We start from the raw sequence: 25353 nt of genomic DNA, 5'->3' as shown, positions 1-25353 counted from the left end.
ATGAGCTTTACAGGCAGCTGCAAGATAAACAAATAAAGAGACTTAATAGGCACCAACCATCTTCAGTGGGTGGCAAGGTAATCTGGGAAGCTTTGAATAGCCTTGGCAGGTGTCAAGCAGCTTCAGTGGGCATCAAGGTGATCCAAGAAGCTTCAAACAGCCCCAGAGACTCAGTAGGCACCAAATAGCTTCCATGGGTGTCAAGGCAATGCAGAAAGTTTCAAACAGCCTCACACAGCAAGCATAACCAATTTTTGACATACTCATAATTGATGGAAAAGTCTGAAAGTAGCTGAAATATTTGATTGCATTTTGGACCTACAAAATGATGTCTTTTTGTTGACATATTCCCATAAATACTATATTTTTGTGTGAATATGTAGAAATATGTTAACAAAAATACATTATTCTGATAAAGTCTTGTAGGTCCAAAATGCAATTAAACATTTTAACTACTTTCAGACTTTTTCATTGATTTTGGGTGTGACAAAAGTTGGTTATGCTTGCTGTGTCAGCAGGTGCCAAGGAATTTTACATGCACAGCTGGAAGATAAGCAAATAGAGAGATTCAGTAGACAGGGTATCAAGGCATTCTGGGAAGCTTCAAGCAGCCTCAGCAGGTGCCAAGCAGCTTTAGACACATGCAAATAAATTTGTAAACACTTCTAAATCTTCTGTTTCATCTTGATGTTAATGCAGTGGATACATGCACATAAAATTGTGAAGAAATGGTAGATATATTTAAAATTTTACCATGGTCATAATTATGGATATAATATGAACTGTTGACCATTAAAATTGACTATTAACTACTAACAGTAATGTGTACATGTTTATTGTGTGGTATCAATGGTTAACAGTGGTGTTATCAGCTAATATTGCATTTTATTTAGCATTTTTCTTCCCGGGAAAGTATATAGCCAATCAGAAATTTGTGAGGGAGAAAATGCTGAAATAATTGGAGGTAAATAACAAAATTAATATGTTTTTCTCATGATGCAATTTGATAAATTTATCCCACAACACAAAAAAATAAAACAGTCGCAAAAACCAAAGTAAATTTACACAGTACTTTCACTTTTTGCTAGGCAGCCAAGCTAACATCATTATGTATTCATCTGATTGGAAAAAAAAGTTTCAATTTTCTTCACCAAAATACATTGAAACAAAGTAGCAAACAATCATCATGTTTTTACATCCAAAGTTTTGAATGAGAACAGTATTTATGATATCTTATTTCTGATCAGACATTTAAAAATAAATGAGCAAAAACACTGTGAATAAACGCAGCTAAAATTCACAATGAAAATAGGGAGGAAATTGTGACTTTGAAGATTATTTGATTAATGATTTCCCTGTAGAAGAATTGTGGAAAAAACAGTAAGCATTTAAAATAACTCTAAACTATGCTCAAAATATTTGCCTGCCATAAGTTAAAAATATGTATAGCATGTTTTCTAGTGAAGAAAGTGGAGTACAAAGTTTTAAAAGTGAGTAATAACTCAAACTTACTCCACCATTCTATCTCTGAAAAATGTTTATGTAATTTTTGTCTTTGAATAGCATTTTTTCACAATTTTATTTCAGGAGACATAGGTTATTTCCCCCAGTGCATCATGGTCAGATCCCTCCCTCTTACTCAAAAAAGCTCTATCCTTTCATTGCTTGATGCTAGCTACTCTAGTGAAGCTATTGCCAAGCAGACTGGTGTTAGTGTAACAACCAAGAGTTTGTTACTCTGGCACACAACTCAGACAAAGCTATAAAGGTAGTAAGGGGAATGATTACCCTTAGGATAGGACCGAGTTAGTTGTGGGTAAACAACAGGAGGACTCGCTGAGAAGTCTCCTTGATCTAATGGGGTATATATACTACTACAGGTTGTTTGTACATGTGTACTATACAGTTGATGGGAGCAGTGGCTTATGATATCATAGGGCGCAGCCCATGCGACCAGCTCCACTGCGTGAGAGACTTTTGTAGCTAAGAATAAAGAAAAGTAGTGCAGCGCGAGAAAGTGGAGTTTGAACAAAATAGAAAGTGCCGCATGGCACAGGGTGTGAAAACTACACAAGAAAGTTAAGGAGGAGAATGAAAATTAAAGGTCCAAAAATTGTGTATTGTAATAGTTAGCCCTTCTGTTATATTCAAACTTTGCTCCAAAAAGTGTTCTACCCTATCTAAAGCTATTGGAGCTTGTCCTTTGAAGCTTTCCCCTACCAATATCTGACATGCCCAACACCTTATTACCTCTGCAAAGCTAACAATGCTGTAAAAGTGACCAAAGCCCTTACCAACATCATTAACCAGCCCCTCTCTTCCAATACTGGTTGTCTTTATTTGAAGAAATCTGGTATGAAGACTGTTGTGAAGTCCAAATGCCCCCTTCTCTCTACTAGGCATTGCAAAGCTTGTTTGGATTCTCCCTATGCCTACAAGGTTTGGACTCTGGAGAACTGGAAAAGAGCCATATGGTCTGATGAAACTAAAAAATCAATTGCCTAGGGTCAGATAGAAAAAAATGGGTATGGAAAGGGGCAGGTGAGGAGCTTAGTGATAGGCTGGTAGATAGAACTCTCAAGTTTAGAGGAGGTTCCTTAATGATATAGGGCTGTATAACTTGGAAAGCAGTTGGATTTGCTACCAAGATTGATGGTAGGATGGATGGGGACTTTTACCTTCAGATTTTGAAGGATGAGCTCCAGAAAACCCTGGAGCATTATGGTCTCAGTCCTCCTGATATCATCTTTCATCAGGACAATGACCCCAAGCACACCTGCAGGAAAGTCAAGGACTGGCTAAAGGAGCAAGCATTCAACATTATGGTTCGGCCTATACAGTCTCCTAACCTAAACACTATTGAAAATCCCCCCAACAGGATTCATGAATTGTGGGAAAGGACTCACTCAAGTGGAGTGGGAGAAGATAGCAGCTGAGGAGTGTCAGAGATTGATTGAAAACATGCCTAGAAGGATTTAGGCAGTGCTTAAAGCAAACAAAGGCTATACCAAGTACTGATAATATGCAAATACCCTTTTCATGGTGTTGCTGTTTTAAATTAACCATATCTCTATAGCATGTGAACCAATTCACATAACATATGGGGCAATATCATAGCCAAGAGTATGTACTATTTATAATTCCACCAAAGCCAAGTGTCATACTGAAACTGTTTGATATGCTTCATGCATGATACCCAAAGTCAACATAGAAAGAGTTTTTGGAGTTAATGTATACTTGATAATCTTGCCTCTGTCAATGAAGATCCACTTGAAGTCATGGAAGATTTCCATGATTGCATTTACATTCTTGTTTCCGTGGAGAATGAAGACAATGTAGTTAGACCCTCCAGGCCTGGCTGGCAGCGTGATGAAGATAATGAAGAAAGGGTTGAAGATGAAGATCCCACTGTAGGAAAGGTCATCAAAATGGATCAGACAGTATATGAGAAGGAGAAAGAGCATTTGGGATGGCTGATATAGATGGTATGCTGAGATGGAAGCTACAGAACAATCAAGCACAGAAAATATGTTTGTGCATTTTGCATCTGAGTTGGACTGGAGGATGAGAGGCAACATTCAAACTATAACAAAAAAAAACCTATCTCCACCTGCAAGGAGTAGAGTGTATAATCAGTCTTGGAGTCAATATTTATTACAGTATTAGCAAGTTAAGGATAGGGGAAAGACTTGGAGAGTTTTTGTTGAAAGGTAAGATGGGTTATTCAAGTACTAAAACGCTAGGGAACTGATACATGATAGCACAGGGTTTATGTAGGGATTAAGTATTGTCCTCAGACCACAAAGTAATAAAAGAAAGGTGGTCTAAGGATAAAATCAGCCAATAAGGAAAAAAATTAATATTATACAACTTTGGTGATTAATCAGCTGCATGAGAAACTGATCTATTAATAAGTTTGTCAGGTGGGTCTAGAATAATATCCCCATAAGTAGGGTGCTATTCTAGATTGAACCTCTATTAATATCTCCAAGCACTTATCCCAATTTGGAGCTGGTTAGTGAAGACATTTCTAACCGCTTCAACTGTTGTGTTGGACAGCTGGCAGTGCTGCCCATTCTCTTTTTTGTGATATAAAGTGGTAACAATAAAAAATAAAAATAAAAAAAGAGAAAAGGAGAATAATAGCAAAGGAAACTTCAAGCCCTAAGGCCAGCGGTGTGACTGGGAAGGTGTTCAAAAAACAAGACATGGTAAGTGAAGATGGAAAATGAAACAATCCTGACAGAGGATTATTTGCTGGGCCATACAGAATGAAATTGGGCATAAATCATTTGTGATCCCGTAGACACCATTAAATCCTAACTAGGCAACCTTGCTCATGTCAAGGACATAGTTTACAAACCAAAGCACATTTTTACTGATACTTCAAGGTCATCCAGAATTTATAATTGAAATGTGGATGAGAGAGGTGAAATACAGTACAAGTGCGTCCAAATAATTATTGTAAAAATGTAATGATAAAGAGAATATCTATGTTTTGTAGGAATGTTTGCCTCAGGTCACCAGTTCTCTGGCAATAAATCTGCTTATCCTGTATACATTAGGAAAAATGGGTAGCTATACAGAGCCCTATAGCACTATAAGTACTTATAAAGCTGCTATAGTGGTTAAACCTGTTATAGAACCTCTGCCATCTATAGAGCCTCATATAGCTCTATAAATGCTTTTATAGATGTTAGAAAATGTTGTGTAGCTAATAAAAAAGAATTAACACAGACAGGATTTGAACTCTCAACCTGCTAGTCAGCTTTTGGGTGACTAAGCAACCTATAGCCACATATCACACATGTATCCACTACACCATGAGAGCTTATAAAATGCATTATACAGGTATTATATATTGACCTTGTGTGGACTTAGGTTATTTTACTCATTGTCACCATATACTTGACTCCAAACACTTCTGGCTTCTTTCTATTGTTGAACAAGTTTGTTAGATTAATCCAGAATTTGAGGGAAATATAGATACTTCTCCCCTTGGTCAAAATTTTGCCTACTACTACTCTATAAGAGCTATAAGAGCTATAATTACGCTAATAGTACTATAGTTTCTATAAATGTATTGATATATATAGGTGGTGGCTATATAGCGTTATATAGCAAAAGGGTTTTTCCTGATGTATCTCACTTTTGGAAACTTGCCAAGGTCCATGCGTCGCAAACCATCAAATTATGCTTGCATCTTTATTGCCTATCTCTCTGTCAGCAAAAATGTAGGAGAAATTTTTCCTAACAAGCAGAAGTCAGCATGTATCCAACAACTTTTCCATGACTCAATGAAGCCTCTGATAGTATCCATCCTATTCTTGCCTGTTATGTTGGTGATTCTTGTGATTCTAGCTGTGTGTGGTATGAGTGTGGGTAGAAAATAGTCTATGTAGTAAGCAAAGAAATAATTTGGCACTGAGGGGATTAGAATGAGCAGGTGGTGGCAGGGTGATTTTGCCCTTGCAAAGGGGCTCATTGTTATGATACACAATTTTTGGACCTTTAAATTTCATTTCCTCACTTTAACTTTCTTTTGTAGTTTTCACACACTGTGCCATGCAGCACTTTCCATTTTGTTCAAACTCCACTTTGTTGCATTGCGCTGCTTTCCTTTATTCTTAGTTACAAGTCTCTCACACAATGGAGCTGGTCACATAGGCTATGCCCTATGACATCATCAGCCACTGCCTTCATCAACTGTATAGTACACATGTACATCAGGAAAAACACTTTGGCTATATGGGCTCTTATAGTACTATAATTGCAAAAATAGCTGTTGTAGTGATTATAGCTGTAAGAGAAACCCCATCATCTATTTAGGCACAATGTGCTCTTATATTGATCTTATAGTTGGCTATAGTTCCAAGAAGCTCCTATAGTAATGTCAATACTATGATGGCATTTAGACATAGGGCCCATAGCACCTATGGCAATTATAGCACTTATAGCACACATATAGTAATGTCAATACTATGATGGCATTTGGAGTAGCCATAGCACTTATTTCAATTAAAACATCCATAGTACCTATAGTACTCAAAGCACCCATAGCACGTATTGCATTCAATTACCAAATAATGAAATGAAAACAGCGCAGTCATATTTTGTATTAGCAATCGTACTATATGCAACAGTAAATAGGAGAGCAATTACAAATACTATCAAGTAGCTTGTGCAATGATAGTATCCTCCAGAGCTTCAAAATCAATACCAAAATCCTCATCCTTCATCTGGTCTTCATCAATCCCTAGATAATGGAGATTGGCCAGATTTCTGTTATAGTAAAATTAGTGACGGTGGTAACAGCCAAAATACTGGTACTTACAGAATGTCCTGGTACAGACTGTCTCCCATTTGCTTCATCCTCACAGGGTTTTTCTTCTGAAGCACCAACAGCTTTCTGAAATAGCACTCCCACCTTGAAATAAAATAAAAACTAAGTCTGACCTAAATAAATGATATTGTACCTGGTTTTAAAATGCTCTCTGAGAATTCTTGGGTAGCTTTATCACCATTCACATATCCCCTGAGGGAACATTCAATCTGAAAAGAAAATGGAACAAATAAATAATACAGACCACAGATTGAGGACATACAACTGCTGTGGTAATTGCAAGTAGAGCTAAAGGAATGCCTTTGAAATGTTCAGGATAGCATACTCCCTCACCCTTACACCTATACTATTGATTATGAATCAAGTCCTTGAAAATCTGATGACAAAATGGCTTCTGCTTGTTGAATGTTCTGGCCTTGAAAAAATAGTTCAATTTGGTGTAAAAATGGGAGAATGATAGCTCACTTTGATATCAAGATCACTGTCAGCAAATGCACCAGTCTTTAAAAGGCACATTACAGCCTGCTTGATTTGAACTGGGGCCATATGACCAGGAATTTGATAAGCACCATTGATTATGATGCACACTTTGGTAACAATTTCTCCTCAAACCTGGGCAACAGCCGAGAACTGTTGAAGGAGCTCATAGATGCCCAGATTGGGATAAGTGGGATCAAGCTATCCAGGAAGAGTTAGCAAGGCTCAATAAGGCAGGAACCTGGACGTACGTAGAAAAACCAAAGAACACCAACATTGTTGGCAGTAAATGGGTGTTTAAGGTCAAGAAGACCGCTTCAGGTGACATTGATAAGTATAAAGCCAGGCTGGTAGCCCAAGGCTTCAGCCAAGTCGAGGGTATCAACTATTTTGACACTTTTGCACCTGTAGGGAAGATGGCATCATTACAAATCATATTAGCAACAGCCGCGAGAAACAACTGAGAAACTCACCAGATGGACGTCAAGAGCGCCTACTTGAATGGAGAACTCGAAGACAACGAGGTCATCTTCATGAGGCAATTACCTGGTTACAGTGCCCATGGTCGAGAATCCATAGTGCTGCGTCTAAACAAGACACTATATGGCCTTAAACAGGCTGACCGTAGGTGGTATCAAACACTATGTGATGGACTTAAAAAGATAGGATTAGCCCATTACAAAACAGACAATGCTGTCTTCTACAAACACAAAAAGGAAGGACTTACCATCATTGCTGTCTATGTGGACGATATGACACTAGTCACCCCCTCTATGATCACCATGAACCACCTTAAAAACAACCTAGTGAGTTTGTTTGAAGTGGGTGACTTGGGCAAACCGCACTGGATGTTAGGTATTGAGATCAACAGAGATAGGAATGCACAAACCTTGTACATGTCCCAACAAAGCTACATCGACACTGTGATCAGATGCTTCAACCTGGAAGATGCAAAACCGTTAGCAATACCAATGGTTGCAAGTACATACCTAAGCAGGGACCAAAGCCCTAAATCCCTCAAAGACTACGCAGAGATGCGAGATGTCCCCCATCGAGAAGCGGTGGGATCACTAATGTATGCGGCAATCAACACCCGTCCCAACATCGCACATGCCATCACTATTCTATTGTGCTTCGTCGAAAACCTGGGTCCAGCCCACTGGGAGGTAGTAAAAAGGGTAATTCAATATCTAAAAGGAAGCAGAGATTTGTGGCTAGCGTATGGTCCTGATGAGCAACCACTCACCAGATATACTGATGCAGATGGGAGCATGAATGATAACCGGCAAGCCATATCCGGTTACGCCATAATGGTTGACGGAGGCGCTGTTTTGTGGTATTCTAAACAACAAGAAATTGTTGCACTATCCACGACAGAAGCCAAATATGTCGCAGCCACACATGCGACAGAAGAAATTCTGTGGATGAGAATTTTCATTAGTGAACTATTTGACAAGGACCTGCCCCTGACAGAATTGTGATGTGATAATCAATCAGCAATCACATTATCAAAGGATAGCTAGTATCACGTACGTACCAAGCATATTGATATCTAATATCATTTTATTCGACATGCTATAGAAGACGGAAAGATCGAAATTAATTATTGCCCAACCGAAGATATGATGGCGGACATACTCACAAAAGCCTTCCCCTCTGCTAAAGTCAAACATTTTGCTAGCGTGCTGGGACTTCGTACAGCTTGAGGGGGAGTGTTGGAAGAATAATAGAGATACAAGCCTCATATGGCGTAGTAGGAAGACAAGTAGTGGTGCAGGTGCCAAACTGGGAAGGTCCAGTAGTTGGGGTGGCCTGTGCACCTAATATACCGCATTAATTTTTTGGTTCCGTTATATGCTGTCATTGTCAGGCAGACACCTCAGATCTTCTCTCGAAGTCTGAGGTGAGACACTTTTATGATTAAACCTACGAGTACTTAGCTTATGCCTTATTTCCAGTTTACTACTGACTAGGTACATTCTTTTGAATATATCAGATCTTCTCTCGAAGTCTGAGTTTACTACTTACTAGATCAAACCTGAACAATTTCAGAAAATTCTTGAGTTGCAATGTATAATCTCATTGTAGCATGCCCAGCTGTAGCAAGGTCCACAAAAGAACTAGGAAACATATACAGGGTGATTCTACGTCTTTTCCCAAATTTTGACAGTAAAGAGACAGCTGTAGGTGTCAAGATAGAAGTAGAAGTTGAAGACATCCTGGATGAAGGCGTGGAAGATTTTCTGGAAAAACTACAAAAAAGAGGAGTACACTAATGATTTAGCCTTTTCCTGTCCAACAATGGGTCTGAAATTGGGCTAAAACAAGCTGTTAGCTCTATGGATGTAAGAGATACTAATTTAGAGACATACTTGCTCATCCAGAATTGGTCCATCTTTTCCCTTGTTATCAGAATCTTTAATAACAATTTTATATTAGTATTTTTGTCTAGAAATAATGATTGCTTACTTTTTGCTCTGGCTTCCTCATCCTCGTAATACTCATCATTATCCCCTGTAGGTGCTTTCTGAGTTAGGATCCCTTGAAAATCATCCTCATCGGAATCATGGTCTGAGTCCATGGCTTGTCTTTTTCTAGGAGGGTTTAGTGGCATAACTGGGTCATCATCATAGTCGTAATTATCCTCTTCTTCCATTACAACAGCTGCCCTTTTTCTTATCTCTGAGAGGGGAGATCAATATACTTTTACCAAACCAGAATATATATGTTACCTTGATGTTTGGCTTCCAATGCCTCTTTCTGAGCTGCTTGGGTGTTACAATACAGACGACCTGAAAATTGCAAAGTACCCATGGTTCAGCTCAAAAGGCCTGTCTCAACCATGGCAAGAGCAGCCCCCTTAAGTGTTCTAATGGGGAGAACAAGACAAAGCTCCTGATCCTTGCTATCTCAGTGAGCCTTTGTTTGCATGTTGATGTTGATGACAATTAACAGGAAGGGGGCGGCTGGGGAGCAATGGTTTCCTGGTAAGATAGATGCAACTTGCTCAAGCATCTGACACTCTTCAGGCAGGTGGGTTTGCATCTGATACAATGATGAGATAGCTGTGAATAAAGAGGGAGTACCACTCACAATACAATGTATCCAGTTAAACAGTTCTTCAAAGACAACTTTGAGGGACTGAAATAAGTCCTGGTTATTATTGACGTCCTTGGATATATAGGGGATCATCTGGCTGTGATTGGTACATTTGCAGCCCACTTTGTCAAGCATAGACGGTGGCACACCAGATAGGGCTTTGTGACCCTGTAAAGGATCAGCATTAAGTGGACATATAGTAAGGAATTACTTTACCTTGGTACAGTGACAGTTGTACCATGACAAGTGAAGTGCTTCAAATGTAGAGTCAGCATCTACATAAGTGTTCTTTTCTGCCAATAGGTCAGGTTTCCTGTTACGATAACACAATTTTCGGACCTTTCCTTTAATTTTCATTCTCTGCTTTAACCTTTTACTATAGCTCACACTCCGTGCCATGCGGCACTTTCCTTTTTCGTTCTAACTCCACCTTCTCGCGCAGCGCTGCCTTTATTCTTCTTTTAGACACAAACTCTCTCACGCAGTGGAGCTGGTCACACCGGCTGTGCCCTCTGACATCATCAGCCACTGCTTTTATTAACTGTACAGTACATAGGTACAAACACTCTGTATTAGTATAAATACCCCAATAGATGAAGGAGACTCCTCAGCGAGTCCTCTTGTTGTATACCAACAAACTCTCTGCAGTTTAAGGGGTAACCACTCCCTCATCACTACCTTTATAGTGTGTTCCTGTGTGCACCAGAGTAACTAACTCTTGGTTGTTACATTAAGACTCGCTCTTCTACTCTATCGCACGTTGTGCAAAAAGTCCCACTGGGCACCTGGACTCCAGGGTGAAGGAGATTTGGTTATTGTTTGGGAATATCCCGCATAGCAGATAGGTGCGCTCTTTGCGACGGCCTTGTAGTGCTTTGGGAGAAGAAACAATACCTTTGATACGCAGCCCCCAGCGTTAAGGGGAGTACTTAGCTCAGCAGTCGGTGTGGAACCGCTGTTGATTAGAATTACATACAAAACTTCACTTTCTCTTTCCTCTGACCAGGCCAGGCACTTGCCTCCGCCAGTCTGGAGAAGGGTTGACAGCTTAATAACAAGCGGACCACCCCCTGACAACCGTTCGGAATAGGGTTTATTATGAATACCTTTTATATACTTTTTTTCAAATACTATAGTGTGAGTAGTCGGAGATTGAGATCCGATACTCAGCTGGGAAGAGGTTTATCTGCAAATAGCAAGCGGGGACCCCCAGTTACCTTTTTTTTACATTACCAAAGAGAACAAGTCGACATGTCGTTGCAACCGGATATGAACAGTCTGCTGCACAACATGCGTGCACAGTTTCAGGCGTTAACAAATCAGCTCGCCAAGATTCAGGCTGCCCCAGCAGCAGAATCTACGGTTGAGCGAAAGTTCAACAAGAAAGTCGAGATCGTCGCTGACCCCGGCGCTTTCAAAGGAGATAGGGTGTGATTTGCCAAATGGTGGATCAAAGCAAACTGGGACACGTTTGCTGATGATTTTGAAATAGCGACGGCTGTGCTGTTAAGACTGAAAGGACCTGTGGCGGGCTGATATGCCCAAGTAAGAATGCAGGAGTGCTACACAGCAGGAGTGTGGCCTACCCGGGATGATCTCAAAGTTGAGATCGAAAAATACTTCAAACCCCAAGCTGAGCGTGACTGGGCGCGTCAGCAAATCTGTACCTTCAAACAAGGAAACATGAGGACGGATGACTTTGTTACCCGGTTCCTGGCCCTCTCCATCCAAGGGGGTCTTGGCAATGAACATGCAGTAGAGCTGCTGGAACGCAATGTGAACCCCCACATTGCAGAACAGCTTTATCTGCAGGATATGAGAAATAAGAATCTCTCTCAAGCAGCAGAGGAGGTTCGAAAAATAGGTAGGGCCATAGAGCTCTACAAAATGCACCAAAGTGGCAAGACCACCAAAAACAACCAATCCCAGAGGCACCCTGGGTCATCAAACCATCATAATCACTCTCACGGGTTCAAGCCATTCGGGCTGCAGCCAGGACAGGGTGCCCCTATGGATATTGGTGTGGTCCAAGGCAGACAGATGCACAGATTCAAGGGCAACTGTTACAACTGTGGCCAAGAGGGACATATGTCCCGAGATTGCAGAAACAGGGCGCAGGCCGCCCAACAAAAAAATAATCAAGGGCGCCAGGCACGCCAATTAGAAGCTAAAAAACCGGACAATTGGCTCAATACTCTGGCCGGTCGTTCGTACAACAAAATCCGAGCTTTCTTCTATGACCAACAAGTCAATGAAATGAAAGCTCAGGGAAAAGAGTTCGGAGCTTAGGTCACTTGGGTGCCTTCGCTCCTATGAACAATGAAGTAAACCACAACAAGGTGGCCCCTGCTCCGGGGTGTTGCACGAGCAATAATGGAAAGAAGGGGATGGCTCCCCAATTTGTAAATAGATTTCTAAATTTGTTATCTGAAATATGTACTTGTATGAAGCATTGTGACTGTAATATTTATGATACTATCGCTGCACCAGCATCTCCCTTGGAGTGTGGCCCCGGCGAGACAAACAATAGGGTGCTTGATTCTGGTAAAAATAAAATAGAAAAACATGTAACTTTCGATACCTCTTCTTCTTTGTTGGAGTTACCCTTTCCCAAAATCCCAAAGTGTGTGTTGATGCGCACGTATTTATTCCAAAAAGAGATCTGTGAGGCTGAGCATGACAGGATCGTGCAAGAAGTCCTTCAATGCTTACAGGAATGGGACATATTCATCAAACCCAAAAAATGTAATTTTAAGGTGAAGGAAGTAGACTTCCTCGGTATGATCATAGGCCAGAACAGAATCAGAATGGATCCTGAGAAAGTTCAAGCTATATTGGACTGGCCAGAACCTACTCGCGTCAAGGGAGTTAGGGCCTTCCTTGGCTTGGGAAATTTCTACCAAAGGTTTATTGAAAACTTCGCAAAAATCACGAGACCATTGAACAATCTCACTAAAAAGGATATTGTTTGGCACTGGGGCGCCAAAGAACAAGAAGCTTTTGATAAGCTTAAACAGGCATTTACAACAGCGCCCATATTAGCATTTCCAGAATTAGCCAAAGAGTTCCGGCTAGAAACCGACTCTTCTGATTTTGCTACTGGGGCTGTTTTGTCAATTAAATGCCCTGACAATCTTTGGAGGCCTTGTGCTTATTTATCACATAGTTTGTTGCCTACAGAGCGCAACTATCAAATTTACGACAAAGAGATGCTAGTTATCATTAGAGCTTCAGAGCACTGGCGGCACTACTTCGAAGGTGCTAGACACCAATTTGAAATTTGGACCGATCATAAGAATCTGGAGTATTTTACGACGGCTCAAGACTTGAACCGAAGACAGGCCTGCTACGTGGTATACTTGTCAAGGTTTAATTATAAATTAATTCATAAGCCTGGAAGCTCTATGGGGAAAGCGGACACTTTGTCCAGAAGAGAGGATCATGCCAACGGCATCGAAGATGACAACAAAGGTGTTACCCTGATAGATCAATCAAGGGTTGCCAATGTTAGAATCAGGCAGGATTCCGATCTTCTGGAAGTCTTCAAGAAAGACATCTCCTCAGAAGAGAAGGCGCACCTTGATGGCAATGAAAACTATTTATGGGAAGACGGGCTCTTCCATTTTAAAAACAAAATCTATGTGCCTGAGTCCACAAGGATCAAGGCAATAGATAGACATCATGACACTCCAGTGGCTGGGCACCCTGGGTGGCAACAAACAATGGAGTTAATCTCCAGAAACTATATGTGGCCTGGCATGGTCAAAGACGTACAGGAATACATAAAATCCTGTCTGAGATGCACCATGGCTAAAAATTCTCATCAACCGCCGGCTGGTAAACTTATGACAAATCCGATACCAGCTGGTCCCTGGCAGGATATATTGGTTGATTTCACAATGGATCTGCCTGAGTCGAATGGGTATGATTCAGTAATGGTGGTAGTAGATCGCTTCTCCAAAGAAGTAGTATTCATTCCCACCAACAAAACCATTACCGCCACTGGTATGGCAGATATATTCAAAGATTTTGTATGGTCTATCCATAGGTTACCAGAAACGGTTATCTCCGATAGAGGGCCACAATTTGCTAGCAAATTTACGAAATAATTATGCCGGATGCTAGGCATCAAACCTAAATTATCAACGGTGTTCCATCCGCAGACTGATGGACAAACGGAGAGACTCAACCAGGAGTTGAAACAATATCTCTGGATATTTATTAATGACAGGCAGATGGATTGGGCCAAGTGGCTAAAAATAGCCCAGTTCTCATATAATATCAAACAGTCATCAGCTACAGGAAAGGCACTATTCAAGGTTACTAGATTGTACCTCCCCAGAAGGGGTGTAGAACCTGGCAAAAGCAAGAACGAGGCTGCTGAGAACATGGCCAAGGACATGAAATCTGTCTTGGACGAAACACGCAAGGCGCTATTCAAAACTGCAGAGCAGATGAAAAGCAGGGCAGAGCGTAGACGCACTAAGGCCCCTGACTACAAAGTCGGTGACCTGGTCTGGTTGGATACCGACCACTTAAAGTTAAAAGATTGGCAGTCTAGAAAACTGACCAAAAAGTGGATTGATCCTTACCAGATTAACGAAGTCAAACCTAATGCGGTGGAGCTGGAACTCCCAAAACGAATGAAGGTAGTACCCACGGTCAATATTAGCCATGTGAAACCTTACAAAGGGCCGCTGCCGGGACAGCGCGTAGATCGGCCCGGACCGGTTGTAGTCACCCAGGAAGGTGAAGAAGAGTTCAAAGTCGAACAGGTGATGGACGCACACTTAAAGCGTGGAAAACTAGAATTCCTAGTCCTATGGAAGGGCTATGGAGACGAGGACAGAATGTGGGAACCAGAAACCCATCTGGACAATTCCCGCAACACTGTTTGTGAATTTTATTCTAAAAACCCCTCAGCTCCCACAAAGCTTAGAGGCATGGACTCAACTTTTTAATTCCCTTTTTCAACCTATGCCCAAAAATTTAACTACCACCTCCGGTATTTGGTCTCGCCTGGAAGTCAAGCCTTAGAAGGGGGGTAGTGTTACGATAACACAATTTTCAGACCTTTTCTTCATTTTCATTCTCTGCTTTAACCTTGTATACTTTAGCTTTCACACATGGTGTCACGCGGCACTTCCCCTTTTTGTTCAAAGTCCTCTTTCTCGCGCCGCATTGCCTTCTTCTTATTTTTGGATACAACTCTCTCACACAGTGGAGCTGGTCATGTGGGCTAGACCCCATGTCATCATCAGCCACTGACTTTATCAACTGTACAGTACATAAGTACAAACACTCTGTATTAGTATATATACCCCAATAGATCCAGGAGACTCCTCAGTGAGTCCTCCTGTTGTTAACCAACAAACTCTCTGCAGCTTAAGGGGTAACCACTCCCTCATCACTACCTTTATAGTGTGTTCTTGTGTGCACCAGAGTAACTAACTCTTGGTTGTTACAGTAAGATCCTCAACTTCTGTAATTGTGGACTTGTTCTTTGAGGATCCAAATGCTATGGTTTTGGTGTATATTTCTTGGTATTTATACATTTAAAATGATAGCTTTCTTAAAATGGTGAATTTTGTATTGTTGTTGGCTCCAGGGTATTGTTTATAGTGTTGCCACAGTTTGATTATAGATGGGTTTTATTTAGTTATTATTAGTTAAGCCCTAATCTGGTTTATAAAATTTATAGAAACCACAGTTTCAGTTTAATATTACAGCTGATTCGGAAAACATTGGCTGCACCAACTTTTTCTCTCGTGTCTGTTCTAGCTTAGTAATATGATCTGAATTCCAAAAATGAAAACAACGTGGAATCTCAGCAGCTGCAAACATGTAACCCATCAATAACACTTTGCTATTGACTACCATGCCCTACAGACAGATCAGCAAGGATATCAAGGAGCGCACTCTTTGGTTAATAGAGCATAACTACATCTCATCCAACATCTGCAACATTTTTGGCATCTTTGAGTGTTCCCTTTGCCACTGGCAGGCCAATCAAGAAGCATTTGGCTCTGTAGAACCTCCTATGTACCCCACTCAAGGCCGCCCATATATCCTTGGTGCAAACCAAACCAAGAGGATATATTCACTGCTTGAAGACACCCCAGAGATGTAACTGGACAAAATTCAAGACTGGTTAGCCCTTGCACATGATGTGCACATATTGAAGACCGCTCTTTTCAAACATATTAGAGATGCAGGGTTAACTTATAAGGTTCTACAAAAAGCAGCAGCAGAAAGGGATAACAATTGGAGGGAGGAGTGGTTGAAGGACATCAATACACACTTTACAGCCAGCCAGTTCGCCATGATTGACAAAACCAGCAAGGATGACCGGACAATTTATCAACACTACAGATGGGTGCCCAAAGGTTGTCGTGCTGCGGTTCAGGCTAATTTTTTTTGGGGAGAACACTGCAGCTTAGTAGCAGCACTCACACTTAACAGATATCTGGCCATGAACGTAGTCCACGGTTCTGTCAATGGTGAGGATTTTTTTGGTTTTATTGTAAATGATGTGGTATATTTTCTTTGTTTATATTTATGCTCATCATTCTAACGTGTTACAGCTGCCTGTGATGAACCCATATCCTCAAGAAAAAATCATCATTATACTCGACAACTGTGCAATACACAAAATGAACGCTGTCCGTGAAGTTGTAGAAAGTGTAGGGTGTGTGTTGATCTTTTTGCTGCCATACTCCCCAGACTTGAATTCAATTGAAGAGAGCTTTAGTTGTGGTACAATTTTCTCTTTTTAGCTTGCGTTTTAGGCTAAAACTTGGTTTTTTTAGTCAAGAGCTGGATCCGCTGTAACTATGTTTGCATTCAAGAACACGAGTATCCCAAAGTCGCTTTGCTTGAGGCTGTACATACTGTGACAGTTGACAAGGCTCAAGAGTGGTTTATGCACTCCGGATATAATATAGAAATTGTATTTTAGTGTATGTTGGCCATTTTCTGTGTAAAAATGCACAAAACAATGTTGTATTGTCCGATTACGGGTGTAAATGAGTGTATGTAAGACTAAATATGGTGATTTTTCTTATATCTATGGTAGGCCTTCAAAATACGAGCCCATGCGAGAGGCTTGAATCCTGCTTCCCTATGCTGTTTTTCTGTAACAGCCTCCAGATTGTCTCCCACCATGAAACCCAACCAATCCAAGCTACTTTTGACATCTTCACCAAGCTTATACGGCTCACAAAACAACAAGAGGCTGCAAGATTCGATTAGTGGGGTTGACAAATGGTTTGTTTCTTCAATTTCTTCTTTTTGTGGGCTGGATCTGACAAAATGCGACTCTACACCATGCATACCCATGCCCATACTCATTCCTGGACTAATGCACATTCCTGCACCCATTCCCACACCCATTCCCACACACATTCCACCCATTGGCATACCAAATCCCATTGGAAAAGTGGTTAGAGGGTTGTAACCAACAAATGGAGAGAATGCAAGAGGATTAGCAGATGGATTGAAGTAGGGAAATTGCATTGAGGATGGGAGTGGTGCGGTGGTGGCTTTTGCAGCAGGAGATGGGGGGGCCTCTTTTCTGTCAAGGTATGTACCTTCAATGCTTGTTTTGCTTTGAACAACAGTGATCCAGTAGGGATTTTTTCAAGTGTAGCATCACCTTTCAATATAGCAGCGGCCCAAACCATACAGTGGGGGTATGTCAGTTCAAAATGTAGGTCACTGGCCCGGTGGTGGAAACATGCGATGCTCTTATGCATAACGCACAAGCCAGGCTTTTATTTGTTCAGTATTTTACTAGCTAAATCCTCTAGTTCGTTGTCTGTCTTCCACTGAAACATTGTGATGAGTATGCTAAACTAGTACACCAGACTATAATCACTTTTTCCGTAGTCAGTCCACCCTCAACTTCCTAATCATACTCGTCCTTGCCTTCAATCTGAGTGGCCTGTGCAACGGACAGGGGCTGGAGCAGGAGTAGGGGGTAGAGGGATGAGAATGGCCAGTTTGATTGGCAGAACAGCGGGTTTGATTGGTGGCCTATGCACCAGCGGATATGGTGGGTAGATGGCTTGAATATTGGCCTCATCCAGGTTATCCTCACTGTTGGGCATATCTTGGAGGATAGAGATGGGAGGGATGGTGTTAGGATCACTATTACTAGCTTGTAAGTCAATGATTCACAAAATGAGAAGGGTAAAACGGCACTTACAACCTTGGAGCAAGATCATGACATGGCGGCAGCAGGGAGCTTTGTTCTTGAGTGTAAGGAATCATTTCTAAAGAGTGGCAGTGGCAGCACCTAACAATGTGACGAGATTCTCATTAGCAAAGAGTAGGGACTTTATACTACAAGGAACATGCTAGACTGCAGGCTGCAGCACAGTATAGTATATACTAGAGATTCCACTTTATTTCCTTTTTTGGAATTCAGATCATATTACTAAGCTAGAACAGACGCAAGAGACAAAGTTGGCGCAGCCAACGTTTTCCAAATCAGCTGTAACTTATCACTAATTTCAAACTAGGACAGCATTTTTTTTGCTTAAACTGCTTTTCTTGCCAGTCAGGTTGATGAAACTATTAGTCATCTGCAAAATGTTCTCACTCAGATAAGTTCTTTCTATTTGTTCTCCACCAGTGTCTTTGTCATTGCTAAAATCCTCATTCTTCACTCACTATTAGTGCCTATTAGCTCCCAAGTGCTAAGCCATTGGACTTTACTAGATAATCAAAGCTGACAAGTAAAGGTTAGGATATTAGAATAGTCAAGGTCAAATCCTATTAGCCTTGTTAGACAACATACATCCTGAGTTGGTATTGGACAAAGGCTGGTAGCTCAGTTGGTAAAGCACCACTATATATAGGTAGAGGTCCTGGGCTCAATCCCCAGTTGGTCCACTTTGCTTTTATGCACTCCCTGTGGTCAGGTGACACTTAGAGGTCACATGCTAAAATCTAATATGGGACAGGCCATTTCAAGTTAGGCTTATTGAAGTTATCCCAAGTGGATTTAGCTATGTATATGGGGTAGTTATATAGGTCACATCCCAGATATTAGTATATATTAGACTAGTTTGATACTAAGACACTAATATATGCAATAAATAACTCTCTTATTTGTCACTTAGATGCTTAGTTGGCTTGGAAATCTTGGAAAAGGGATAATTAATGAAATTTTGATTTTATGTGGCTGTATGGTTGTATAACTTTTGCTAAGCATATTCAGATCTTCCAAATCCACATAGGACTTTTCTATGGTTCTCCCCAATTGAAGATATGACATTCTAACTACACAATGGTGCCCTCCATAGTCCTCCCTAACAATATGAACTCTGCCTAGGTAACATGGTCTCATAATTAGTACCTCAAACATATCACCTCATAAGACTTTATTCTAGACCTAAACATACATAAGATGGAACTTAAGTACATACACTGTGGGGACCGACTTATATGAGCTCAGCTTATATATATATGCTGAAGATATTGGATATCTGTGTTTGGATTGGCTGAAAAAAGCTAAAATTGAATATTTTCAGCATATAAGCCCAGCTTATATAAGTTGATCCCCACAGTGATATGGGATAAGACATTACTCTATACATGTGGGACAATGTTATAGTGCATGTAGAATGAGACTTTTATACATGTGGGAGAATATATAATTTAATACATGGTATAGCATAGGCTCTTTCTTCACTTGGGATAAAATTTAAAATAGTGTTGGATTTTAACTGATGAGTTAACAAGTAGAGAGAAACAAACAAGACAATATAGGTGAACTACATTTATGTATTCACCAAGTAACAAGACTAAATGTCAAAAACTTGTTGAAAAGTTATTTAGGTAGTTTACCATATTCTGCCTTTAGATAAGAGATAGTTATATGGCCTAATTTCTTATTGTCAATGAAATTCAAGTTATTCAAGATCTACTAGAAACCAGATATAAGTAAATTTATTCATGTTGCATTTGTCCAGTTTGTTAAGACAGTATCACCTGCTGGACTAATCTTGCTTTCATCAACTATTTCCCACAGCTTTCACAGAAAGATGGTGGGACAAAATATTATTAGATTATGTGTGCTAATGAGAATTACAAAATGTAAAGATAATAGAGTAGGTGTGTTTTTGGGATATAATTATGAGAAAATAAAATAAGTGATTACAGATAACACACTGTATAAAGGGATATTCCTATGTATAGGGACAGGACCTATGTAAATAGATGGGACTGTCCCATGTCAAATAGGTCTGGTCCCTAATGGCCATAGGTAGACTATGAAAAGGGGGATTTTAGCCCCAACCTTTTGGTGAGGATGATCAAACTAAGAGCCCCAATTTTTTGGCTGCCTGAAGTGCTACTTCCTCCATCAGCATCTCCACATACTGGTCCCTGTATTGGACAAGAACCCGGGGCCAGTAAATAATGGCCATCCTGATGCACTCATTGGCTTTGTAGATCTTTTTTGGGTGGAAAAAGACATTTGGAGTGGTGTTTTTGGTTGGGATTGTGATGGAAGATGTGGTGCAGGGTAGTATTGTCTGAGTGACTGAGATGTTAAAGGGTTCAGACACACTATACATGAATCTGGTGCCACAATTTGTGCCCGTGGGAATTCCAAGAAAAATGCACATGATAAAAGTTGGACTTGTATTTTTCACAATCAAACACCAGAAATGTTGCAAATGCCAACACCCCAGCGCAAATCCAGTGCCCAGGAACTATCCCCAGGTATGTCCCATCATCTCAAATATTACTCCACCACCATCTTGAAATATTTTCTCTTCAGATTTACCCATGTTACTCACTATATATGACTCAACAACCATAAATATTAAGTTCATACATTTACTTGTACTTAAAAGGTCTGATATACATTTCATCAGCAATTTCAAGTAAGTCAACTGGCTTATCAGACGATTTGCCATCCCTGGGGTGGTCTGACTCATCCAAATGCTCCCCAGATTCCTCTAAATGCTCCCCGGGGCCCTCCTCAGATCTCTCCCCAGCACCCACTCTTACAAATAATATCTTTGATATTGGGGTGCCATGCAGGAGACCTAATCACAACAACCCCAGGAGCACAAAATCAGGGATGCCCGGGCCCTCAGTCTTCGACATAGGGGTCCCTCATGTACAAAGGACATCATCAAAAGCTGAAAATTCAACACCACTAATGCCTGAACATTCAAACCAGGATAATAGTGGAAAAGGAGGGCTTGTTTTTAGTGTCAGTGCTCCATCTGTAACAGAGGAAGTAAAAGAGAGCACAGAGACAAATATCTTTGACCTGGGTATACCAAAATTCAAGTAGATAAATGTATTGCTATATGTAAATGTATATCTAAAGATGTCTCATGGATGTCTCAAAACTATCAGGACCTTATAAGGCAGAATTGTCAAGATTTAATAATAGCTCAGATATTTATCAAGAGTAGAGGTAAGACCTCACTTCATCTCAGAAACCTATTGCATTCTTCTCCACTTGTTGTCCCGTGACCCAGTCGGGTCATCTAGGACAGGTACAATAATATCATGTCTATCAAGGCCCGGCTGGTACACTCCGCCAGACTCTGCTGGCCCCATCTATATAGTAATATTATCAGGTAATAATGCCCTGTCTAAGGCAGAAGGTTATTACTATACTATGTGGCAACACAGAAACAGTGCAGTAGTACAGTAGTAATGAATGCAGTGAAGATTGTAGCACATTGAAGATTCTCATGCTCACGCTTATGAGAACATTCAACACCAGTTGGAAACCACAATTTTCCCCAACAATTTGATTTCTTACTTATTGAATTATAGAAACAATGTTTAAAACCATTCTTGTTGAATTTTAAAAAAAAATTGAATTACAAACAAAGACACTGAATCTTACTGAAATGCAATGCACAAGCAACCGAGATAAAAAGAATTACATCAAAAGTAAACAAATTGCACAACAAACAAACAAATTTTACCAAAAGAGAATAAAAAAGAGAGTGAATTAGAAAAAGTCCTGCCAAAACAAAAATAATACCTCTATAATATAACCAATCCTAATAAAAGTAAACCTTGCTTGGCATGAACACTAGCTTCCAGTGTCTAGATAAAAAAAGCATGTCCACTCCTGTAAGGGTAAATATTTGAAAAAGGCCTTGAAATGGGATTTTAGTCCACCAGTATTCTTGTTGGGCCAATCCTCAGTGAACAAATTTCTGTGAAAAGAAGAATATACTATGAGTATTTTAACAAAGACAGAAATATCACTCACTTGGGAGTAGTGGTAGACAACACAGTCAGGAGCTTGGCTTTTTTTACTTTGCTTCTGGATAGCTTAGGTTTTACTGCCTCAGAAACCTTTGACAAAATGGTGCTTGAGTTGACCAAATTGGAATCAATGGATGACATGGTCGCCATCATCTTGATTAGCTTGCTACAAAGGCTTGCTAATAGATTTATCAACTGTAAACTATGTTAGCTAGAATGAATCAATAAAACTGAATATTCCACTCTGATTATGAGAGCCTGTGATGCAGGTGCACTACCTGCAGACTGCCAAGCAGATGTAGTTTGAATAGCTTCAGGACTACTTCCTCAGGAACTAATGTGGTTGCCTTAATTGGTAGAGTAGATAGGATCCAAGGTGCTGATCACTAATTTGCAATCATTGGTATCCTTTCAATCTTGCTTATGTGATCATCAGCAATGGGAAATTCATCTGACAATTCCAGATCATTGCACTTGCATTTTTTACTGTCATTATTGTCATTATTTTTGGTCTTAACCTTGGATTTGCCCTCATTTTGCCATCTATACCATCCTGAGTAAGTTTCTGAGCAGGTCTTGTGGATTCTCCAGTTCACTTTACACCACCTCATCTCTGGCTATGCTGCCAGAAGCCCTTTGGAGCATTTATTTTGATTCACTGTGCCAGCTCCAGACCATTTTTTGTGGTACCTGCCTTCTTCAGGGCCATGAAAAACTCTTGCAGCCATTGGCAAATATTACGCAACTGGAACCCATCAATTGGCACCCCATCAATATCTTCCACATGTAACATCCTGATGTTCATACCTTGGGCAATTTAAGAGTGTCTAATCTTCCCAGGGTTAGCAGGTTGTTCCACATCCTCAGGTTTGTTTTTTTGTGCTTCAGTTACAGCCTTCTATTCTTCCTCAGTCCAAAAATTTGAGTTTTGGGAAACCTTTGCATGAATATATTTTTAGCATGTGATAAGATGAGATTAGATTAGATGTACTTTAAACCTTTGTATTTAGCTAATATTAAGTTTATGTTGGCCTTGACCCCCCCCAGATGTTATAGTACTTGTTGGTGGAGGTGCAATGGAATCTGAGGGATACTGGTATTATATTGACTATTGAATGTATCTGTCCTGGTCCTCATAGAATACATCAGAATGAAAATATTTCCAAAGCCATTCATACCAGGACTTGTAAGTGGGTTCATAAGCAGGTTTCATGTGTTTGTGCCTAGACCAAGGTCTTAAAAGTCATGGAAACTATGCAGATATGAAGGCTGTGTCCTATTGTGCCCGTTCCAAGATCATCATGGCTGTGGTAATGGTGAAAAATCAGTCACATCAGTCTGCAAAGACATTAGACATTGATCTGTTTTCAGTATACAAAGATAAAAATGAGGTCAATAGCAAAGAGTTTGAGGAGGATAAGATCAGGAGTAAATGCTTTCAGAGCATTGACTTGCACACGGATGATGGCCCTCTGAGATAAGTTGGCATATGGATTTGAATATTGCCGGATTTCCTGTCCAAAGTTGCCAATAATGTGCTCCATGGTCTATTGGGATGAACAGATAGCTGGACCCGCACAAATAAACTTGGAAGCAATGACAATGTGTAGGAGAGAATGAACTGCAGGGCGTAAAAAATGAAGGAGAGAGAGTTTTTTCTGGTAGTGTAATTTCTCAAACTCCACAACAAATTTAGTTAAAAGTTTACTCACATCTAGGATATCTTGTAATTTGATTTTATGCTGGCGCATCAATCAGACAGCATAAATTAACTTGCAGAAGCTGGTCCAGTAGGCAAATAGTAAGATATTATACGACAATGTAGGAGCAAGACTATAAATGTAGAGCATGTATTCCCAAGATTTGTAGCTGCTAGATATTTTTTTTGCTGGGTCTTGAGGAAGGTGGTTGAAGGATTCTGGGAGGTGTTGTGCAGCATCAGCAACTGCTTGGCCATGTTGGGTCTATATATCATCTTGTAAAACTGCCTATCTAATCAAGTTTGTTATCCATAGCATCACATTTGAAAGCTCCATGCCAAAAAGGAATTAAAAGGTCCAGAATGTTGAGGGATATCAAGTGCATGATATCTGATTCAAACAAGTTTGGTAGGCCAGGGATTTTTCTTAATGGAAGACCCAAAAAGATGCTTGGCCTGCTAAATCCAGTGTCAAGACAGAGCTCTCAATATTGCATTCTATTTTAAGCTTGCATAATTTGGATAAGTTCTTGGCAATACATATCTGGAAAAAAAGTCAGAGAGTCATTCAAATCAGGCAGGTCATGCGGATCTATGTCATCATGACTGCATTCTTTGACGTTATAACTCCCTAATGGTTTGAGTAGAGCTGGACAGTAGTGGGTGCCTCCTGGCTTGTGGTTTCCTTTGAAGCCCACAAGACAGGCAACACCCATGCTTTTTATTGTGTCCTACCAGGCCATTTAGATAGACTATTTCCGGGCCATCTGCAGTTGCAAAAGTGAGAAAAGGCCTTGAGGTAAATATGCAGCCTTGAGATGCATTCCACACACAAAGACCTTGTTTTTGGATTGCTGATAAGTGATGGAATCCTATAGACAGGAATGAATTAATATTGACTGGTTTGTTGGGCCCTGGGATGATACAGCCCAGAATTACATATTTTTTTTGTAGTGTCTGTCAGGAGAGATGTCAAATATCATCCACATGTACATCCAGCAGTCAGATGGTTTGCTTTTGAGCACTGTCCATAGAAAACATCAAAAATGTGTCATCAGATTGAATGTGGCTGTCTTGCACAGCACAGATGTAGTTGCTGTAACAACCAAGAGTTTGTATACTCTGGCGCACAACTCAGACAAAGCTGTAAAGGTAGTGAGGGGAGTGGTTATCCTTAGGATAGGATCGAGTTTGTTATGGGTAAACAACAGGAGGACTCGCTGAGGAGTCTTCTTGATCTATTGGGGTATATATACTACTACAGTTTGTTTGTACATGTATATTGTACAGTTGATGGAGGCAGTGACTGATGATGTCATGGGGCACAGCCCGTGTGACCAGCTCCACTGTGTGAGAAACTTGTATCTAAAAATAGAAAAGGCAGTGCAGCAACAAGAAGTGGAGTTTGAACAATAATGGAAAGTGCCTCATGGCACAGGGTGTGAAAACTACAAAGGAAAGTTAAAGAGGAGAATAAAATTTG

At 40.4% G+C, this 25353-nt stretch overlaps 3 protein-coding genes across 3 annotated transcripts; all 3 read right to left on the bottom strand.

The window, feature by feature from the left end:
• Positions 1 to 6170: 6170 nt before the first annotated feature.
• On the bottom strand, positions 6171 to 6372 carry SERLADRAFT_431902 (uncharacterized protein; the record flags this gene model as incomplete). The annotated part of the gene is made up of 2 exons (XM_007312191.1): positions 6171 to 6282; positions 6335 to 6372. The coding sequence occupies 2 exons, from the start codon at positions 6370 to 6372 to the stop codon at positions 6171 to 6173; spliced, it is 150 nt and encodes a 49-aa protein (XP_007312253.1).
• Positions 6373 to 8964: 2592 nt separating this feature from the next.
• Positions 8965 to 9634, bottom strand: SERLADRAFT_431900 (uncharacterized protein; the record flags this gene model as incomplete). The annotated part of the gene is made up of 5 exons (XM_007312190.1): positions 8965 to 9063; positions 9121 to 9138; positions 9193 to 9236; positions 9290 to 9502; positions 9553 to 9634. 5 exons carry the CDS (start codon positions 9632 to 9634, stop codon positions 8965 to 8967), a joined length of 456 nt encoding a protein of 151 aa, XP_007312252.1.
• An 8213-nt stretch (positions 9635 to 17847) lies between these two features.
• Positions 17848 to 18190, bottom strand: SERLADRAFT_431897 (uncharacterized protein; the record flags this gene model as incomplete). Its single annotated transcript, XM_007312189.1, has 2 exons — positions 17848 to 18067; positions 18126 to 18190. The coding sequence occupies 2 exons, from the start codon at positions 18188 to 18190 to the stop codon at positions 17848 to 17850; spliced, it is 285 nt and encodes a 94-aa protein (XP_007312251.1).
• Positions 18191 to 25353: the final 7163 nt, after the last annotated feature.

Source organism: Serpula lacrymans, assembly GCF_000218685.1.
Source record: "Serpula lacrymans var. lacrymans S7.9 unplaced genomic scaffold SERLAscaffold_1, whole genome shotgun sequence".
Lineage (NCBI taxonomy): Eukaryota > Fungi > Basidiomycota > Agaricomycetes > Boletales > Serpulaceae > Serpula > Serpula lacrymans.
This window is presented reverse-complemented; position numbering and strand designations above follow the sequence as displayed.